A 15,350-nucleotide genomic window follows, 5' to 3' on the forward strand; every position below is an offset into this window, starting at 1 on the left:
CAAATTCTCAGTTCTCAGTTTATTTTATGTCCCGTGTACCGAGGTACAGTGAAAAGCTTTTGTTGCGTGCTATCCAGTCAGCAGAAAGACAATACGTGATTACAATCGAGCCGTTTACTGTGTATAGATACTTGACAAGGGGATAATGGGCGTCACGGTGGCGCAGCTGTAGAGTTGCTGCCTCACAGCGCCAGGGACCCGGGTTCGATCCTGACTACAGGTGCTGTCTGTACGGAGTTTGCACGTTCTCCCCGTGACCCGGTTTTCTCTGAGATCTTCCATTTCCTCCCACACTCCAAAGACGTACAGGTTTGTATGTTACTCGGCTTGGTATAAAATGTAAATTGACCCTGGTGTATGTTGGATGGTGTTAATGTGTGGGGACCGCTGGTCGGTGCGGACTTGGTGGATCAAAGGGCCTGTTTCCGCACTGTATCTTTAAACTAAACTAAAAAGAATAACGTTCAGTGCAAGGTCAAACCAGTAAAGTCAGATCAAAGATAGTTCAAGGGTCACCAGTGAGTAGATAGTAGTTCAGGGCCAAGAGTTCAATCCTTAATCAAACATTAACTTAAAACTCAAACTTAAAACTCAAGGCATTTACTGGAATCCACACAGTGGACATAGGTTTGAGGTGAAGGGGAAAAGATTAAATAGGAATCTGAGGGGTAACATTTTCACATAAAGGGCGGTGGGTGTATGGAACAAGCTGCCAGAGGAGGTAGTTGAGGCTGGGACTATCCCAACATTTAAGAGACAGTTAGACAGGTACATGGATTGGACAGGTTTGGAAGGATATGGGACAAAACGTGGGCAGGTGGGACTAGTGTAGCTGGGACATGTTGGCCGGTGTGGGCAAGTTGGGTCGAAGGGCCTTTTTCCACACTGTATCACTCTACGACGTTGAATGCACACAATTTGCTTTAGAATGTCCAAAGGTGATGAAAAACAAGTTATAAACGCAAGGTTTTCTGTAAAAACATAAGCGCACATCATGCTAAATACATTGGGTCCTTAAAGCATGTAGTGTAATTATATGTTTGAGAAAGAACTGCAGATGCTGGCAAAATCAAAGGTGGACAAAAATGCTGGAGAAACTCAGCGGGTGAGGCAGCATCTATGGAGAGAAGGAATCGGCGACGTTTCGGTTCTCAGTCTGAAGAAGAAGAAGAAGAAACCTCGCCTATTCCTTCACTCCTACGATGCTGCCTCAACCACTGAGTTTCTCCAGCATTTGTGTCTACCTTGTATGATTGTATAATTATTTTTGTCTTTTCTAAAATCAATAATTGTGTATACATTAAGGCACGTAATACTGTGATTAAACGTTTTCTTCAAAATCTCTTCCTTAGGTTTGAGTGGTCGTTTTTTTGTGACGACTCTGCCAACCATTTATCAGTAAGTGCATTTCCACCCTCATTTTTTCAGTGTGCTCTTTCTTAATTAAAATTCAGTTTTATTAACACTCGTCAAAATGATCTGAATATTTGCAGCCCTTGTGTTTTTGGGCACTTCAAGATTCAAGATTCAAGATTCAAGATTCAATTTTAATTGTCATTGTCAGTGTACAGTACAGAGACAACAAAATGCATTTAGCATCTCCCTGGAAGAGCGACATAGCAAACGATTTGAATAAATAATAATAAGTGTCCGGGGCGGGTGGTGATTGGCAGTCACCGAGGTACGTTGTTGAGTAGAGTGACAGCCGCCGGGAAGAAGCTGTTCCTCGACCTGCTGGTTCGGCAACGGAGAGACCTGTAGCGCCTCCCGGATGGTAGGAGGGTAAACAGTCCATGGTTGGGGTGAGAGCAGTCCTTGGCGATGCTGAGCGCCCTCCGCAGACAACGCTTGCTTTGGACAGACTCAATGGAGGGGAGCGAGGAACCGGTGATGCGTTGGGCAATTTTCACCACCCTCTGCAATGCCTTCCGGTCGGAGACAGAGCAGTTGCCATACCATACTGTGATGCAGTTGGTAAGGATGCTCTCGATCACTTGGCGATGTGATGGAAGTGTCCTTGTCCTGGGTGTCAGGGGTTGGCAGGAGAAGGCAGGAGAATGGAGTTAGGAGGGAGAGATAGATCAGCCATGATTGAATGGCGGAGTAGACTCAATGGGCCGAATGGCCTAATTCTGCTCCTATCACTTGTTGGCTGTAAGTTGGAATGCTTTGGGACCCCAATAGCAAGCGGTCCCCCTTTGTTCTTCCCCCTCCCTCACGACGGTTCCGCCCACTCCATTGTTACTTCCCTCAGCAGCGGCGTCCCCACTTCCACGTGTCCGTCGGTCGGCGCCATCATCGACCGCCGCACCGACCTCTCCACTATTGCCGCCGGGTCCCCTTCGGACGCCGACCCAAGTCCCAGCTGCGGGCTCCGCAGACCCTGGGGCCGAAGGCTGCGGGCTCCGTCGACCCGCCATGCACCTCCGGAAGGCGGGAAGCAACTCAGTCTCCGTTCCTTCTCTCCAAAGATGCTGCCTGTCCCGCTGAGTTACTCCAGCATTTTGTGTCTCAGCATCTGCAGTTCCTGCCTGCACAGCAATGGTATAAAATAGTAAGATTAAACGAGAACTTACCAGTTTGAAGGTTGATCTGTATTTTATGAGGAGTTACGATGAGGGATTACGTGAAGAAGCCCGGTCAGGGCGCAGGCGCGGCATGCTTCCAAGCAGCGGTGTGGAATCACAGACAGACACACGTATTTGAAGTAACATAGTGAAGAATAAAGAGACATCAATTATCAATTTGATCCATGTAATGAGGGTGGGAGCGGAGGGCACGTAATCCCTCATCGTAACTCCTCATAAAATACAGATCAAACTTCAAACTGGTAAGTTCTCGTTTAATCTTACTATTTTACTTCGGAGTCACGTGAGTGACTTCGTGAAGATTTCAAAGCTCTGTGATTTCAAACCGTGTAACAGTTTTACTCACTCACTGCCGAAAGCTCTTGAGGAAGGAAGTGTTATTGTAATCAACCAATGAATCTGTTTTCAAAACAAAACGGTATTTATTAACAATAACAAAAAACAAATAGCTCCCCTGGGCTTTAAATTAAATATTTGCAGTTTCTAATATTCTTGCTGCAAATAAATCAGGCTTCACCAAAGGCTTGTCATAGAACGTCCGGAATGTGGATTCCCTCGACCATCCTGCTTTGTTTAGGATAAGGTCAATAGGCACATTCATCCTTGCTGCCGATGATGTGGATGCTGCCCTGGTGGAATGAGATTTATATACATTAATGTCTATTCCAGCAGCTTCCAATACCTGTTTTAACCATCTTGAAATGGTCTGGCTCGTTACCCTGCCATGTGGTTTTTTGTGGCTGACCCATAAGGCTCTTTCACTTCCTCGGATATTATGGGTTGTGTCAATGTAAATGTTTATGTAGGTCAGCACACACAATCGTGGCTCTGGTGGGTAGGCCCGGAATACCACTAGCGTGTTGGATGTTCCTGGCCTGCTTTGTTTTATCAGACCTTGTATAGTGAAGTTTACCTGGTCTGACGTTGTTTCCATGCTGTCCAGTCGAAGTTTATGCAATGACTGGACCCTCTGTGCAGATACTAGAGCCATAAGCATGAGCGTTTTTAATGTCAATTGCTCAAGGCTGAGGGATCTTGCTGGTGGTCTGTCCCGAAGGTATGTGAGCACAATACTGATGTCCCAAATTTGAGTATATCTAGGCTTGGGGGGCTTAATGTTATATATGCCCCTCATCAGTTTGACCACCAGCGGATGGGACCCCATGGGCTGATGTCCTGCAGGTTTGAGGTAGTTGGAGAGGGCACTACGTGCCGTGTTGATGGCACTGTAGCTCATATCCTCATGATGATGTAAGTAGGCCAGGAACTCGAGAACATTGGCTACTGTGGCTGTTTCGTAAGCAGTCCCCGTTTCTTGGCAGTACCTCTCCCATTTCTTGATGTTGGTTAGGTACTGCCTCTTTGTAGATGTTCTCAGGGATGCTGACATGGTGGTGATGGTTTGTTGCGATAATCCCAGGTCCAGATAGGGTCGGTTTAAAATCTGCAACCCAGGAGTTTCATGTCTTGATGGCATGGATGGCTGATGCCTGACACTGGGTGAGTCAATAACCCTGGATGACTGGGAAACACCATTGGTGATTCCACCACCATGTCATGGAGTACTGGGAACCATGGCTGTGTAGGCCAGTCGGGCACCACCAAAATTCCAGATGCTGAATCCATCTGGATTTTGCGAAGTACCCGACTGATGAGGCAGAAGGGAGGAAAGGCATAGAAAAAGAACTTTCCCCAATCCAGCGTGAATGCATCTACCGCTGCTGCCTCTGGATCTGGTTCCCACGCGACATACATAGTTAATTGGTGATTCAGTCTTGATGCAAATAAATCGATATCTGGCTTCCCATATTGCTTTACAATTTTTAGCAAATGCTTTAGGATTTAACATCCACTCGATGTTGTCATTGAATTTGCGTGACCTGGTGTCCGCCACTGTATTTAGCTTACCTGGTAGATAGGTAGCTGAAAGCCAAATATGTCTTTCGACACACCATTGCCAAATCGTATTGACCAATTTGTCGCATGATAAAGATTTTATGCCGCCCATATGGTTAATGTAAGCCACCACCGTAGTATTATCTATTTGTAATCTAACATGCAAGTGATGCATATTGGATACATATGCTTTCAAACCATAAAAGGCGCCCAACATTTCCAAATAATTAATGCCCAGTGTAGATAGTAATGATGATTCTAAGTTAGTCCATCTACCACCTGTGCTGGATATGGAGTTAGTTGCTCCCCAGCCTTTAGCACTGGCATCTGTTTGGAGTACTAAAGTAGCATTAGTAATAACAATAGGACTACAACTATGCCAAATGTTTTCTATCCACCACTGTAGCTCTGATATTGCTTCAGGGGGTAAACTCATGACTCGGTTATAATGACCTTTATGTTGTTTTAGTGCCTTTACGTTTGCTCTTTGCAAATTTTGATAGTGCAAAGGTCCAAATTGGATAGCTGGAAATGCTGCTACCATTTTGCCAATTACTGCTGCCACTTGTCGAATAGTTGGTTTTTTGTTCATCTTTAAGTTATTGCATGATTGTACTAATGCAATCATCTTTTCCCTTGGCAGGGTAATAGTCATTTGGACTGAGTTAATTGTGAAACCCAGGTAGTCCATTATCGTGGATGGATTTAACTTGGATTTATCTGGATGTAAGACGAACCCTAGAACTTCTAGGAGCTGTTTAGTAGCTGATACTGCTGCTACAGCCAATTCCATAGTTTTCCCAACTATGAGGATGTCGTCCAAATATGCCATGACTATATGATTAAGTTTCCTTAACGTTGCCATGGCTGGTTTTAATATTTTAGTGAATAGTCTTGGGGCTGAAGTAAGCCCATTAGGCAGTGCTTTATACTGCCACAGCTCCCCCATCCAGATAAATTTAAGGTACCTGCTATAATCCTTATGTATAGGTACCAGATAGTAAGCATCTTTGAGATCAATGCTTGCCATATAGTATCCTTTGGAAATCAGTTGTCTAGCAGTCACAAATGTTTCCATTTTGAAATGTATATACTTAACAAAATCATTCAAGGATGTTAAGTCAATGATGATGCGACATCCACCATCTTTTTTAGTTTTAGTAAATATGTTGGAAACAAATTCCAAGGGCTCATGTTTAGTTTTTTCTATGACCCCTTTGTTTATAAGTCTCACCAGTTCAGCTTGTCCCTCCTGTTGTTCTTTTTTGGAGAGAAAAAATACCCTTTCGGGCCGGTGTTGAACTGGCGGTATTTTTGAAATAAATTCAATTTTATACCCTCCAATGCTATTGAGTATATATTTATCATTAGTGATCAATGCCCATGCTTCTTTAAACAAGTGTAACCTTCCCCCTGTTAGTAAGGCACCCTTATTCTCTGTATGCTGGTAGGAACCAGATCCACCTACCTCCATGGTTATTGACGGCTTTGTGATTTCTTCTTCCGTTGTGCTTTGCCTTGTCGACGTGCTGGCGATGTTGGGGGGGAGGCGCATTTTCCAGGGGGTCCGCGGCGGGCCCTGACCTAAAAAAGGTCTTTGGGGATAATGCGGCCCCAAGCGTTCACCAGTCCCATGTTCCGGACGCCGACTGGTGGATGCAGTGGTGTGCTGCCGCCTGGGTGTGAGAAATGTTCTCGGTTTGCTTGTCGCTGGACCTGCCCTCATGAGGCTGAAGGTTTTGGATGCCTCCTCCATATCCTTGAGTTGTTTATTGAGGTCGTTTCCAAATAATAATGAATCGGATTCCATAGATGGAGTTTTGCACAAGCCGGCAAACTTTGGGTTGAGGGCAGGTCTGATGTTTTCCCTCCGAAGGTTGTTCAACTCAAACTGAGTTGTACACATTAATGCGAGCACATCCTGCTGGTGTGTAGTCATCTCCTCAGTCTGGACGCAACGAGCATAGGCTGTGATGGCCGACGTGAGGAGGCGAAGTATCCGCTGGAGTTTTACCTCTTGTGCCCGTATTGGTCCCCCCACATTTCCCCAGATTTGACTGTTGAGACTCTTAACCTTAAGAGCCTCGCAGTTGTCTGGTGCTGTGTGCTCCTCCAGCACTTGGGCGAGCACCTTCTCCTGAAGAGGTTTGTTCGACAGGTGATTTATACTAGCCGCCATCCTCAGCTCCAAAGGTGCTCCAACCCGTGGGGTAGCAACAAAACGATCCACAACACCCAGCAGCTGTTCTTCCTGCACACCCTGCACACTCTCGACTCCTTCCGCCTGCCCCTTTTCCAGACCAGCCCTGCCCTGGTCACCAATGCTAGCCTCCAGTTCTAGGTCTGAGGTTGCAAAGGGAAGTGCTGGACTCGACACTATGGAGGAGGCGCCTGTCCTGTCTGCCCGAGAGCGCTGCTGTTCTCGGTAGACCATCCCCTCCAAGAGCTGCTGTATGCAACTCAGGCGGTTGTCTCTCCTCCGTTTTGGGGAGGACATTTCCCCCTCCGACGAGTCGGAGTCGACCGGCCGATTGGTTTTCCGGGTTGCTTTCCCAGCCCGCCGTGTAGGCTGTGGCGTGACTGGGACCGGATCGGTCTCGGGAATTGCAAACCGCTCCTCGAGCGGTACTACCGCCGGTTGCTGCCCCGCTGGAATAGGCTCCTCCGGTGGAGTTAGAGCACGGGCAGTTTTCTGAGAAAGCTTTCTGCGTTGAGACATTTTGCTCTGCAAAAAACACTAACGCCAACTCTCTCCGGTTAGTCCCAACGCACCGTCCACTTACCTGACGGTCCGTTTTAAAGTGCAGCTGGAGAGCCTGACTCCAGCTGCCGCCGCTGTTGCACTGCTGGGCGTAATGCCGCGCCTGCGCCCTGAGCGGGCTTCTTCACGAAGTCACTCACGTGACTCCGAAGTAAAATTAGGCAAGTGTGTTTGGGGAGGATGGGAAAGAATCTTTTTCAAGTTCAAGATAAATAAATGTGAGGTTATCCACTTTGGCGACAAACACAAGGGGGCAGATTATTATCTCAATGGGGTTAGGTTACATAAGGGGGAGGTGCAGCGAGAACTGGGTGTCCTTGTACACCGGTCACTGAACGTTGGCGTGCAGGTACAGCAGGCAGTGAAGAAAGCTAATGGAATGTTGGCCTTCATAACAAGAGGATTTCAGTATAGGAGTAAAGAGGTTCTTCTGCAGTTGTATAGGGCTCTGGTGAGACCACATCTGGAGTATTGTGTACAGTTTTGGTCTCCTAATTTGAGGAAGGACATCCTTGTGATTGAGGCAGTGCAGCGTAGGTTCACGAGATTGATCCCTGGGATGGCGGGACTGTCATATGAGGAAAGATTAAAAAGACTAGGCTTGTATTCACTGGAGTTTAGAAGGTTGAGGGGGATCTTATAGAAACATATAAAATGTTAAAAGGACTGGACAAGCTAGATGCAGGAAAAATGTTCCCAATGTTGGGCGAGTCCAGAACCAGGGGCCACAGTCTTAGAATAAAGGGGAGGCCATTTAAGACTGAGGTGACAAAAACCGTTTTCTCCCAGAGAGTTGTGAATTTATGTAATTCCCTGCCACAGAGGACAGTGGTTGCCAAGTCACTGGATGGATTTAAGAGAGAGTTAGATAGAGCTCTAGGGGCTTTTTCACCCAGAGAGTTGTGAATTTATGGAATTCCCTGCACCGCCATTCATTGCAATCATGGCTGATCGTCCCCTATCAATAACCCGTGCCTGCCTTCTCCCCATATCCCTTGACTCCACTAGCCCCTAGTGGCAGGGAATTCCACAAATTCACAACTCTCTGGGTGAAAATGTTTTTTCTCACAAGCCTTAAATGGCCTCCCCTCTATTCCAAGACTGTGGCCCCCGGTTCTGGGGGTGTTCCAGTGTGCTAATCGCTGCCTCTTGCCCTCCGTCGACAGTGCCAAGGAAGGTGTTTTCCGCAAGTACCACGGCGCCCGGATGCTGGAGGACTTCCATAGTTTCGTGAAGGAGAAGAAGTGGGAGGCTGTGGAGTCGATCAGTGGATGGAAATCACCATCTTCCATTGTGTAAGGACCGCATTTCTCTCCATTGGGGCCACGAGGGGGGAGAGCCACTCTATCCGTGACTGTAAGGTAGACAAAGATGCTGGGGAAACTCAGCGGGTGAAGCAGCATCTTTGGAGCGAAGGAAATAGGCGACGTTTCAGGTTGAGAGACCCTTCCTCAGATTAATGTGGGGATGGAGGGGTGGGGGGCGGGAAGAAGAAAGGAAGAGGCGGAGTCGTACCCCCACTTCAGTCTCAACCCGAAACGTCACCTATTCCTTCGCTCCCTAGATGCTGCCTCACCCGCTGAGTTCCACCAGCATTTTTGTCAACCTGCGATTTTTCCAGCATCTGGCGTTCTTTCTTAAACTGTACATAACTCTGATGCTAGTTGGAGAAAATTAAGTTTGTATGACTTGCGATACAATACAATACGATATGATACGATAGAACATTTTTTTATCTTAAGAGGGAAATTGATGCCAAGTCGTAAAACACAAGTTACATGAAACATGAAATTAAAGTGACCAGTGGAACGGACTGTGGATGTGCATAGATTTGGGGGAGACGGGGAGGGGAGTCACTCTAACCCTGGGATAAAATGGGGAGGAGTTGTATAGCTTGATAGTCACAGGGAAATACGATGTTTCTGAAGACGTGGAGCCTTCTCAAAAAGTGAATATGACGTGGAAATAAGCCCTTCGGCCCAACATGCCCACCCGAACCAACATGTTCCATCTACACTAGTCCCACATGCCTGAGTTTGTCCCAAATCCCTCCAAACATGTCCTATCCATGTACCTGCCTAACTGTTTCCTAAACGTGGGGATAGTCCCAGCCTCAACCGCAGGAAATGCTACCTACACCTGTCGCTTTACCTCCCCCCTCGACTCCATTCAAGGACCCGAGCAGTCGTTCCAGGTGAGGCAGAGGTTCACCTGCACCTCCTCCAACCTCATCTATTGCATCCGCTGCTCTAGATGTCAGCTGCTCTACATCTGTGAGACTAAGCGTAGGCTTGGCGATCGTTTCGCCGAACACCTCCGCTCGGTCCGCATTAACCAACCTGATCTCCCGGCGGCTCAGCACTTCAACTCCCCCTTCCAGTCCGAATCTGGGTCTCCTCAACGGCCTGAGTGAGCATCACCAGAAATTGGAGGGGCAGCACCTCATATTCCGCTTGGAGAGTCTGCACCCCATTGACTTCTCCAATTTTTCCGGAAGCCCCCCCCCCCCCCCCCCACCCCATGCTGAAGAAGGGTCTCAGCCCGAAACCTTTCCTATTTCCTTCGCTCGATAGATGCACCCGCCAAGCTTCTCCAACACTTTTGTCTCAGCCCTCTGGCTCCTCCTCTTCCTTTAGAGAGACAGCGCAGAAACTTTCTTCCGCGCCGACCCACCCCCCCCCCCCCTACCCCCCCATCCTAGAGCACGAAACAGTCTCGTTTTCAGCCCCGAAAATAATTAGTTCCTATTTCCTTCGCTCCATAGATGCTGCCGCTTCCCCCATATAAAATTTATTTTCCAGCACTTTTGTCTACCCACCTGGGAACAAGGCAAGGCATTTGAGACTGAAGAAGTTCCCCCTCATCCCCTAACCAGCCCTTTTAGTTTCAGTTTGTTTGAGACCTACTCGCAGAAAAGCCCTTCGGCCCACTCGTGTATCGCGCCGACCATTTTAAAAACCGCACACCTACACTACCTTGCGCAAAGACTAGGGACAATTTTTAAACCCAGGCAACATTCTAGTATTCCTCTGTACACCAAGCCAATTAACCCTTCCTATAATTAGGCGACCAAAATTGTACACCATACTCCAGAATTGGCCTCAACCAATGTACGTGTACGTCTTTGGAATGTGGGAGGAAAAGCGGGAGGGTCCCGGAGGAAATCCACGCAGGTCACGGGGAGCTCGTGCAAACTCCGTATCAGTGCTTGGGATCGAACCCGGGTCTCTGGCGATGTGAGGCAGCAACTATACCGCTGCGTCACCACATGTTCTAAAATGGTTGACAGTGGAGCGAGGCTAAATAGTACGTGTCATGAATTTGCTCTTGTTTACCCCTTTCTCCTTTAGGATGTCCGGAATGGCGGGACTTTTCCGGCTCTCCGTATGGATCAGAGTAAGTGTCAACCCTGCAAAACTACTCATGGAGCAAATATTAATTTTTAAAGATTATATGATCATAAGAGATAGAGGAGTGGAATCAGGCCTATGTCCAGGTCTGGGCCTATAAAGATCTATTTCTAGTGTGGAATATCACAAACTTGGGAGACGGGTGACACAAAGCCACATCGGTCTAGGTAGATATAGCTATTTAACAGCCAGTTAAAATGAATCAGCCCCATAGCCTTCATCAGAGTGTAAAATGGACTAAACAAACGACCATGGATGTGGAGAGGATGTTTCCACTAGTGAGAGAGTCTAGGACCAGAGGGCAGAGCCTCAGAATAAAAGGATGTACCTGTAGAATTGAGCTGAGGAGGAAATTCTTTGGCCAGAGGGTGGTGAATCTGTGGATTTCATTGCCACAGATGGTTGTGTAGGGCAAGTCGATGGATATTTTTAAGGCAGAGATTGATAGACTAACATGCATTAACCAGTGTTAATGGGAGGTCCTTCTGCAGTTGTACAGAGCCCTAGTGAGACCACACCTGGAGTATTGTGAGCAGTTTTGGTCCCCTAATTTAAGGAAGGACATTCTTGCTGTTGAGGGAGTGCAGCGTAGGTTCACAAGGTTAATTCCCGGGATGGCGGGACTGTCATGTGCTGAGAGAATGGAGTGGCTGGGCTTGTACACTCTGGAGTTTAGGAGGATGAGAGGGAATCTTATTGAAACATAAGTCTTGAGCAACTTACACAGTCAATGCCAAGAAGGTGAATCGAGAACCAGAGGACATAGGTTTAAGATGAGGGGGAAAAGATTTAATAAGAATCTGAGGGGTAACTATTTCACTTTTTCAGTGTGTGTACGGAACGAGCTGTCAGAGGAGGTAGTGGAGGCAGGTCCTATTGCAACGCTTAAGAAAGATTTAGATGTTACATGGATAGGACAGGTTTAGAGGGATATGGACCAAATGCAGGCAGGTGGGGCTAGTGTAGATGGGGCATGTTGGTCGGTGTGGGCAAGTTGGGCCGAAGGGCCTGTTTCCATGCTCTATGACTCTAATAATGTCTTGAGCAACTTACACAGTCAATGTCAAATATCTCCTTTTGATCCACAGCAAATGCATAGTTATCTGACTGAGACAATGGGAATTCCAGTCTGGGGCTCCTATATCATCTTTGCTTTGGCAACTCTCGTGGTGGGTCTCATTCTGGGCCTGGTAAGTCTATATCCACTGTCCGGTTATGAATGACTAGAAAGTGTTTCGTGGGCTATTGGCCAAATGCAAGCAAACGGCACTGGCCCAAAAATGCCAACTTGGTCAGCATGGACAAGGTGGGCCGAAGTGCCTATTTCCGTGCTGTACAGGTCTGTGATTCCGTATAATCAGGCATGATACCCTTCCAATTTAAATCCGAATTCCGTTTTCTTTTTGTTTTCCTATTTGTCAATTTTTTGTTGCCCAATTTTTTGGCGGCCAATCAACTGCTGTCTCTAAGGGGGTTGCGTCCAATCACCGACCAGATTCCCTTAAAATTCCCGTCCAATCAACAAATTCCCGTCCAATCAGCCGCTGTCTCCAAGGGCATTGTGTCCAATCACATAATGCACAGGTCACTCGGCGCCCAATCAGACGCAGTCTCCGATGGGAGCTGCGGCCAATCACCGACCAGCTTCCCTCACTGAAGCAGAAGATGGCTGCAGCCAACACTTTTTCACACCTGTTTGCACACAGTGCTAGGCAAAGAGACATTTCAGGTAACATTTTTTGTAAAGATTTTTTTAGCTGTAGGAAGTCATTTATTTCATAAAATATTTATCTTTTGGGGGTTATTTTACCGGTTATGTGTTCGAAAAATTCTAAACTTTTGTTATGTAAACTACCAGCAGAAAGCTCGGGAATCACTTTCAATTTATTGAAAATGCAGGATCCCCCTGAATCCCCACTGGGGGACCTAACCGGCCTCCTGGACCCTCCCGGCCAATAATTCCTACTTTTTTTCTGGGGGTGAATATCATGCCTATATAATATAGAGTCATACCGGGAACCACCCCAGGTTTGTCTTTCACATTTCACAGATGGGTCCTTGGAGTGATGTTAAGGGGCGTACTAAATGTTGGATTATTTAGAAGATAGACACAAAATGCCGGAGTAACTCAGCGAGACAGGTGCAGCATCTCTGGAGAGGAGGAATGGGTGACGTTTCAGGGTCGAGAGCCTTGCTTTAGTTTAGTTTAGTTGAGAGACACTGCGCGGCAACAGGCCCTTCGTACCACCGAATCCGCGCCGACCAGCGATCCCCGCACATCACACATTATCCTACACACACTAGCTAGGGACTTTTTATACATCCACCAAACCAATTAACCTGCAAACCTGTACGTCTGAAGATCTCAGAGAAATTCAATTCAATTCAATTCAACTTTAATGTCATTGCACAGATACAAGTATGGGTACAACGAAATGCAGTTTAGCGTCAGTCCGTAGTAATAGTGCAATATAAAAATACAGGATAAGCAAACAATGTGGACGGAGAGACTGGAGAAATCTATCGGCGGGACTCCGAGTTCAGCAATGTGATGGTATTATTGTAGAAGCTGTTCCTCATCCTACTAGTACGAGACCTGAGGCTCCTGTACCGCCTCCCTAATGGGAGGAGGGCAAACAGCCCATGGTTGGCGTGGGAGGGGTCTTTAATGATCTTCCCGGCCCGTCTCGGACACCGTTTTCGGTGTAGAAAACCCATGGGGAGGTCACGGGGAGAACATGCAAACTCCGTACAGGCAGCACCCAGAGTCGGGATCGAGCCCGGGTCTCTGGCGCTACAAGGCAGCAACTCTACCGCTGCGCCACCGTGCTCTTAATCCTAAAAAGTCAGTGTTCAATTTTACCTCTTTGGTTTTCAGATTTTGGTCTTAATTGCTGATTGTATATGTCCTCCCAAGCGCCACGAGAGCAGCGAAGTATCAGGTAAGAACTTATTTAGTGAGATATTTCCACTCACTGCAACGATCTACAGCCACATGTAAACGTGCAACTGTCCAAGTGCCTCTCAAAAACCCTCTTAAATTCCCCTACTTATCTGCATTGGTCCGTAACTCACTGAAAGTGGCAAGGCAAGTAGATGGAGTAGTAAAGAAACCAGATGGGGAGGAATTTCTTCAGTCAGTGGGTGGTGAATCTGTGGAATTCATTGCCACAGAAGGATGTGGAGGCCAGGCCATTGGGTTACTATTAAGGCAGAGATAGACAGATTCCTAATCTGTACGGGTGTCGGGGGTTAAGGATAGTTAAGGATAAGGGGGAAATCTTTTAGGACCGAGATGAGAAAAACATTTTTCACACAGAGACTGGTGAATCTCTGGAATTCTCTGCCACAGAAGGTAGTTGAGGCCAGTTCATTGGCTATATTTACGAGGGAGTTAGATGTGGCCCTTGTGGCTAAAGTGATCAGGGGGTATGGAGAGAAGGCAGGTACAGGATACTGAGTTGGATGATCAGCCATGATCATATTGAATGGCGGTGCAGGCTCGAAGGGCCGAATGGCCTACTCCTGCACCTATTTTCTATGTTTCTATGTTATGGAGAGAAGGCATGAGAATGGGGTTGGGAGGGAGAGATAGATCAGCCATGATTGAATGGTGGAGTAGACTTGCTGGGCCGAGTGGCCTAATGGTGCTACTATTCCTCATGAACTAAGTTCATATCCGCCTCAACCTCCTCACCGTGGCAGCGTGTTCCAGGAACTCACCACCGTCTGTGTAAAAACAAAACTTACCCCTCACATATTCTAGTATTTGATATTTGAACAATAGACAATAGACAATAGGTGCAGGAGCAGGCCATTCGGCCCTTCGAGCCAGCACGGCCATTCAATGTGATCATAGCTGATCATCCCCAATCAGTACCCCGTTCCTGCGTTCTCCCCATATCCCCTGACTCCGCTATCTTTAAGAGTCCTATCTAGCACTCTCTTGAAAGTATCCAGGGAACCGGCCTCCACCGCCCTCTGAGGCAGAGAATTCCACAGACTCGCAACTCTCTGTGTGAGAAAGTGTTTCCTCGTCTCCATTCTAAATGGCTTACCCCTTATTCTTAAACTGTGGCCCCTGGTTCTGGACTCCCCCAACATGTTTCCTGCCTCTAGCATGTCCTAGGATTTCCATCCTAGGATACAGGTGTTCTCAATCCACCCTCTCTATGCCTCACATAATTTTATATAAACAGATAATTTTGTCAACTCTCCCCACAACCTCCGGCACTCCAGAGAAAAGTCTGTCCAACATCTCCCAGTAGCTGATGTCCCCTCATCCAAGGATAAGTGAATGGAGCAGAATTAGGCCATTCGGCCCATCAAGTCTGCTCCGCCATTCAACCGTGGCCGATGTATCTCTCCCTCCCAACCCCATTCTGCCGCCTTCCCCACCATAACTCGTCTTTCTTCTGCAGTTGTATAGGGCTCTGGTGAGACCACATCTGGAGTATTGTGTACAGTTTTGGTCTCCTAATTTGAGAAAGGACATCCTTGTGATTGAGGCAGTGCAGCGTAGGTTCACGAGATTGATCCCTGGGATGGCGGGATTGTCATATGAGGAAAGATTGAAAAGACTAGGCTTGTATTCACTGGAGCTTAGAAGGATGAGGGGGATCTTATAGAAACATGGATCTGGACAAGCTAGATGCAGGATAAATGCAGGGTAAATGTTCCCAATGTTGGGCGAGA

At 47.2% G+C, this 15,350-nt stretch overlaps 1 protein-coding gene across 1 annotated transcript in view; it reads left to right on the plus strand.

Annotated features, from left to right (window-relative positions):
- tmx4 (thioredoxin-related transmembrane protein 4) overlaps positions 1–15,350 on the plus strand; it is a 61,595-nt gene that overhangs the window by 41,349 nt on the left and 4,896 nt on the right. Inside the window, exons 3-7 of the mRNA XM_055638949.1 lie at positions 1,353–1,398; positions 8,412–8,540; positions 10,596–10,641; positions 11,744–11,845; positions 13,534–13,597. Of these exons, the coding sequence (XP_055494924.1) occupies positions 1,353–1,398; positions 8,412–8,540; positions 10,596–10,641; positions 11,744–11,845; positions 13,534–13,597 (387 nt within the window). The remainder of the gene's footprint in view (positions 1–1,352; positions 1,399–8,411; positions 8,541–10,595; positions 10,642–11,743; positions 11,846–13,533; positions 13,598–15,350) is intronic.

This window comes from Leucoraja erinacea, chromosome 8, assembly GCF_028641065.1.
Source record: "Leucoraja erinacea ecotype New England chromosome 8, Leri_hhj_1, whole genome shotgun sequence".
In the NCBI taxonomy this organism is placed as follows: domain Eukaryota; kingdom Metazoa; phylum Chordata; class Chondrichthyes; order Rajiformes; family Rajidae; genus Leucoraja; species Leucoraja erinaceus.